Below are 6,527 nucleotides of genomic sequence, written 5' to 3' on the forward strand. Positions count from 1 at the left end.
TTGGATTTTTCTCATGTAAATGAAATTAGTTTTTAGTGCAATACCTAGTGCATTACATATTTTGCAAGTAAATATTTTACTATATTTTTATCTTATTATTTGCAGAAGTGTAACCACAAACATGCTATATTTTAATTTTCTTGAGAAGTTACTCATTAAATAAACAAATGGCTAGTTGCCAGATGAATTATGAAACAAAGAACTGTTGAGCACTATCATTCATCCTCTGGTTATAAAGTTTTAAGATGACAAGACTGAATTCACAATTACGCAGATTGCTGAATTTATTTGCTTGTTTTCTTAGATAGGAACAATTTCCGTTATCATTGTCTTATAGATAGTGGCTTGGGATACATTTTAATTGTTATCACACAAATAAAACTTTAAGGCTTATATTTTTTACTTTCGAAACAGATTTTTTTTTTTTTTTTTTTTTTTTTTTGTATTTTGTGAGGTTATGTAGTCTATGTTATTTAAGTAAATGTAAATTCCTGAAAATCTGATATTAGTCACTTAAGACATAAGAACATTTATTGTTGAATTCACGTATTCTATTAGTTAGTCCACTTACATTTACTGGCACAAAATATATGTTTTGAATGTAATATATCACACTTATTCAAATGTTCTTGTGGTTCCCTAGACGAATAACACCCCATCAAGTTTTTCCAGGTTCGGCACTTTTTGTTTTACCTCTTGACGCCAAGCCACTTTGTTTTCATAATTTTCCTCCAGAGGATTCCCCAGGAAAGCCAGATCCTCGAGTTTTGGGAGACTAGCGAGGTTTCCAAACTCTGCCCAGTCCTTCACCAAGTTATACGTCATGTACAGCACTTTGAGGTTCCTCAGAGCAATCACTGTCCTCATCCTCTCTATGGAGTTGTAAGATATCCAGAGCTGTTCCAGGGAGTCGGCCAGAACCTCCAAGCCATTGAAATTTTTAATCTTGTTTCTTCCAAGAGCCAAAATCTTCAAGTTCTGCAGCTTCGCCAGGCCGGTGATCCTGTCGATGTTGTTCGACGATAGCGACAATTTCTCGCAGTTGACCAACATATCCAGCGCAGAGTCCATCTTTTCTATGGGCGGCCACTGAAAGCACAGCGACACTTCTTTCGCTTCCGAAATCTTCTGGTCTGGATGTTTTTCTTCCCATCTCTTGAAAGCCTCGCGCAAAGTTGTGGGTTTCTCCATGCCTACCTAAATGATAATCGTTGTTGTGTAGATTAATGAGAGCTTTAACTTGAATTCTTGATAATGCACCCAAATAATTATTTGGTTTTGCAGTTTCTGATTCATAGATAACACGAAATACAAGTACTACTCCAGAGCTTCTATTCTCTTTTAGACCAACAAGAATATATATTTTGGAAACAAACATGCTACTATGCAGGGTAATACCTTTTTTGTCAATATTATTTTAATTCAGCTTAATACATTTTATTTTGTGATTGGATAGTAAAATAAACTTCATACAGTACAAAATTATACATATTTTTTTAACTATTATACTTATTTATCAATTAAAAATAACTATTATTTATGAATAATATGAGCAGAAATTTTATATCTCTTTGGTAGGTGATGGGTTTTGTAGAGTAAATAGTGGAAAAAGTGTACATAGGTATAGTATCCAGGGGGTGGCCATGTCTGCAATTTTACATAGTAACTGGGTGATACTATATATATATATATATATATATATATATATATATATATATATATATATATATATATTCAATTCATGGCATGTGCAATGTTGGTAAGACGCCCATGACAGAAATGTAGTGTTTACATTGTGGAAACAGTTTTAGACGACTGTATTTTATGGAAGTGAGTTGTTTAACTAAGGAGATTCTAATTCATACTTAATACATGGCTAAGAACCATTTCCGCTATGGTTTGGGTGTTATAATATGTCGAAGGCGAGGTTAAAAAGTGACTTCAACTATGTCACAGCATATTATGTCCTGACAATTCCTAACTCCATGATAATAGTTGTACAAAACCAAATTGCTGGTCTTAGCAGTTTCCTATCATGGACTAATGATAACAGCAAGAACTAACTATGTAGCCACAATAATAATAATAATTCTGACATATTACTCAAATCTAAATTTGACTTGATATTTTCCAGTAAAAATGTCAAAATCTGTTGATTCTAACAACGACAGAATAAATATAATCAGCATACTCCAGCAGGTGAGCTTTGATGTTCAAAAATCCCTGTAGCATAAACAATCATTATAAATACAAAACTGAAAAATGAGAATACTATGAGAGAAATAACATTATTCCATTGATATTTATCATGGAACTCATATATCTGTCCTTCTCTCTTGTAACGTGAGTACCTGCGTACACTTGCAAAGTATTGTACCCCATGACTTTTCACGGCATACCACCTGCAACACAGTGAGCTGGGCAGGCTTCCCCCGAATGGACGAGACTATTCTTCGTCCAGCTCGTCAGGGAAGCCTGCGAGTATAAAAGGGCATGCGCCCAGACCATCGATATGCAGAACAACTGGGACATCCAGCGAGCAGGCTGCCTCGCTGCTCCGACACTGCTCGCCGGCCTACACCGACAATCGCCGCGGAGTTACTGCCGACCGAGGACCGACAAAACATCGACTGGGTGAGACCTCTCCGAGTTGTAACCCAGGATATAGACAGTTCAAGTGGAAGCGTCGCTGGAGTAAGCATGAAATCTTTCAGAACGAACGTTAACTAAAAACGACGGTTCAGCCACAAGGGCAAAGAGGGCGGGCATTAGCAAACTCCGTGAGGGCCGAGCGAGCGGAAGTATTGACACAATCACGACACTATCAGGACACTATCGCGACCAGATCGCTACACAGTTTGGACTCTAACTCTACCGCCGGTAACGAAGAATCGTAGCCCCAAGAGACAGTGAACAAGATAACGAACTTACGTGTTACTACGGGAATGCGGAGAGAGCTTCACATGGTACCGGGGGAAGAGTAACGAAAACCTACCCATAAACATTGACAGCGTTGCACGACTAGTTGCGTGTATATATTTGTAACATCTGGTATTAACTATCTGTATTTACATTATGTGTAACATTGAGTAATATTGAGATTAGGTATGTTCCTTGTAACTTTGTAAATGGTATAGCCTTAGTAGTTGAAATTGATGGCGTTTTGATCGTTAGCTGTGACGGGCGCACGGCTCGCCACAATTAAGGGTTTTGTTTTGTTTAAATGTTCAGGAATCGAGCACGTAGCGTTAATTCGTGCGTTTTGTGTTCTAGTGGGAACTTACCACAGCAGTTCGTCTCCACGAGAACCCGACTTGTTTAAGTGTTATGTCAGTTTGAGAATCAATGCAGTTCCTTTTGGTGTTATTAAGTTTGTCAATAAATTGTTATTGGATCGAATTTAACTTAGCAACTAATTTCATAACCACCCGCAAACGTCCCTTTTTCCTCCTTGTTAGGTTTTCCTATGCCCTTAGTAAAACCCGCGACACTCTATCTCTCTATTATGAACTCTTTCCCCTATAATTACCAATGTTTTCATAATGAACAAATGCACCACACCACCTAATCTAAATGCACTATGTTTCAGGCACTTTTATCCATATGGCAATATGGACCAGAAAAACTCAAATAATTTTCAATTTGTCTTAATTCACTTATATCATCAATGCACATTTTGTCACCCTGCCGTTGTTGCTGAGGTTAATTGGGGTTTGGACGGTTGTTGAGGGTGCCAACTAGCTTAAGTTCTTGAATTCAGTGGGCCATTTCACAGTTTGAGCTGAGACTTCTCGGGTCGTGATATCACCATGTGGCTGGAAGGAAGTATAGTTTACTGGGCATATTCCCCTGGTTTTTGCAGCCACCACTGACGCTGGGCTAACAACTGGTCGGCTAATTACGAAATGATATATCATGAACTTTGCTATGATTGGTTTTATTACACACATGGCTTTGTTACACTTGAACCGAGGTTCCACATATCTCGTGTCTGGTGTTACATTATGTGATGAGTTAGCCTTAATCATAAACCTAATAGTGCTGAGGCACCTGGTGCTCCACCTGGATTGGAAATACGTGGTTTAAATATAATAAATCGAGTACGATGGCTCTTACACATGACTTGACAATACATAAACCCTACAGTTACAGATGCGCTTACTCGTGGTGGCTACATTCGTGGTAGCACATCATGTGAATACACAAAAACCTTTATAAAACCTTTTGAAATGGGGAATACATTAACGAATGTCAACTGGCATTCGTGAAATGTTAACATGTGGAATAACTAGTTGCAGAGCTGGTTAAAGTGGATGGTGCATTCACTCGGTGTTGATGGTGACAGTGCTGCAGACAATAAGGAGCTCCGCAGTGTGCGGATGCGGCTAGCCCCGGTCACTGGCGAAGGTTGACTGCTTTTGTCCCTAGTAGCTGCATGCAGCTACCAGGGCTCAGATTCGCGCCCAAATGTGCTGAAAGCAGTGGGGTATGCCAAGCCATGTTTCGGGTGTAATTTCGCGAATAAACGAAGTGATTATGTATTAAAACATTATTTATGTGATGGAAAAAATTTCTAACATTCATTGATTATAGAAAAATTCAATTGCAAGCACAGTTACAGTAATAGGTTGACGTCCCTCGGCTTCAGGTCCCCGTTTTCCCGTTGAAATAAATGTCCTGTTATGCCCGTACTGCCCTCGTCGGAGAGGTGTGGGTCCAGGCCAACGTGGCCGGGACCGGGAAAGGCGGGACCTGGAGGGAGAGTGAAGTGATTGCGAGGAATGTTGGTAGGTTGTCGCAAGCAGAACACGGCATTAACGAATTTCACGAGCCGTCTTTTATTAACGCTTATAAAGTCCTGCCGCAGCCTGGCGGAACCGTCGCGGAACAAGTGCCCTACCACGGCGACACGGACTCCCTGATGACGGGGCGGTTCTCAAATACGTTTCGGCGCGAATCGTAAAGTTTATTAATGCTAGGCTGACCCAGTGAGAAAGGGCCCGAAGACGGAACGCTGTACATACGCGGCCCGTTACGTAATGTTCCGTGGACGGCGAAAAGTTCAGAGACTCGTAGCACCACGTTCGCGTTGTAGAAACTGCCCGCTAGACACGTCTCCCGATGACTCGTAAGTTAACAATGCTAAGCTGATCCGCGGTGGCAGCTCAGCTGCCGTGACCGACTGCGGACTGAGCGAACGTTCAATCCCGAGCGCAACGTGCGCGGCTCGCGGAGCAACGAACACGTCTGTCTCCGCTCGAGACCAGGACGCGACTGCCTCTCCCCGCTCGCCCGCGGGCCGGCGCCCGCGGGTGGCGGGGAGGGAGGGGAAAATCGGCCGGCGTGGGAGAGAGCTCCGTCCCGCGGCGCGCCAGGCTGCAATTACATACTACGGCGAAACACTTCAGAAAAAGTTATTGAATTATTTACAAAGACATACACGAGACATTAATTACACAGCGAACTTGCACAATGAATAATAAATAAAATAAGTTAATTACACACATTCAAATCCCTTAATCGTTTACAAATATATACACACTGAAATAAAAGATAAAGTCACATAGAAAAAACACTCGTTGGCATGCTAGGGCGCACGCGGGTGCGTCCCTGGCCGTCGCACACACTGGGGTTCACTGGGGGGGAAAATAGGCCCCCTCAGGCCCGCGTCGGTGGCCAGGTACGGCCTCTGTATCTGGGAGGGTACGACGACTGTCGTCATATGCCCCCCCTCTCCCGAGGCCGTCCTGGCCCCCGACGCCGACCTAGACCGGCAGCTGCGTCCGCGTCCGGCCACTTGTCTGGTCGTCGGAGCTCGTCACGTCATTCCGTCCGGGTCGGGCAAACTGGGGCAGGAGCTGCATCACGCTGCAGCGTAACCCCCCGTCGGTCGTTTGTCTTACGTCGCGGGGTTTGCGCTGACTCCCCCACTCGTAGTCCCGGAGGTAGTGGGGGGCCGTCTTCTCACGCGTGGACCGGCGCAACGCCGGTCCCCTCCCCGCGTGAGCGGTCATCCTCGGCTCCCCGGAAGGCAAGTCCAGGACCACCTGCTGGGCCCTGTCGACATCGCCCTCCCCACTGAGGAGCCGGACCGTTACCCCGTCTGTCACGTCCTTGCTCACGTCCGTCCCCGTCACCCGCCGTTCCCAGGAGTGGACGTACCTCCGTCCACGTCTCTGGGTAGGCTCCGGCAACGTCACCACTGGTTCACTCAGGTCGACCAGGTCGCCCTGAGCAGTGTTGTCATGTGTTACGTCCTCGATGAGCGGTCCATCAGTGTCGTTGGCGTAGGCGCTGACGTCATCAGGCGGGAGCACCCGGTCCACAAAGCGCTCCAGCTCTGCCATGCTTGCGCCACGCGGACCCCTTCCGCCCCTTCTGACGGGCGTCCGTTCCCCGCCCCCTCTTGCCAGTTGCCAACCACCGTTCCCCTTTTGCTGTCCCCCCGTAGGAGGCTGAGTCGGTGTCGTCGTGGGGGCCCGTCCATGTGTCGTGCCCCAGGTGTCGTCGTCCCTGTCAACGTTCCT

At 44.7% G+C, this 6,527-nt stretch overlaps 1 protein-coding gene across 1 annotated transcript; it reads right to left on the reverse strand.

Annotated features, from left to right (window-relative positions):
- Nucleotides 1–265: 265 nt before the first annotated feature.
- Nucleotides 266–1,306, reverse strand: LOC134538923 (dynein axonemal light chain 1-like). Its single transcript, XM_063380536.1, has one exon. The coding sequence runs from the start codon at nucleotides 1,189–1,191 to the stop codon at nucleotides 640–642; it is 552 nt and encodes a 183-aa protein (XP_063236606.1). The 5' UTR covers nucleotides 1,192–1,306; the 3' UTR covers nucleotides 266–639.
- Nucleotides 1,307–6,527: the final 5,221 nt, after the last annotated feature.

This window comes from Bacillus rossius, chromosome 14 (assembly GCF_032445375.1).
Source record: "Bacillus rossius redtenbacheri isolate Brsri chromosome 14, Brsri_v3, whole genome shotgun sequence".
Classification (NCBI taxonomy): Eukaryota; Metazoa; Arthropoda; class Insecta; order Phasmatodea; family Bacillidae; genus Bacillus; species Bacillus rossius.

What these genes read in the sequence shown, in the direction of transcription:
- LOC134538923 (XM_063380536.1), bottom strand. Translation starts at nt 1,191, where the DNA reads ATGGAGAAACCCACAACTTTGCGCGAGGCTTTCAAGAGATGGGAAGAA.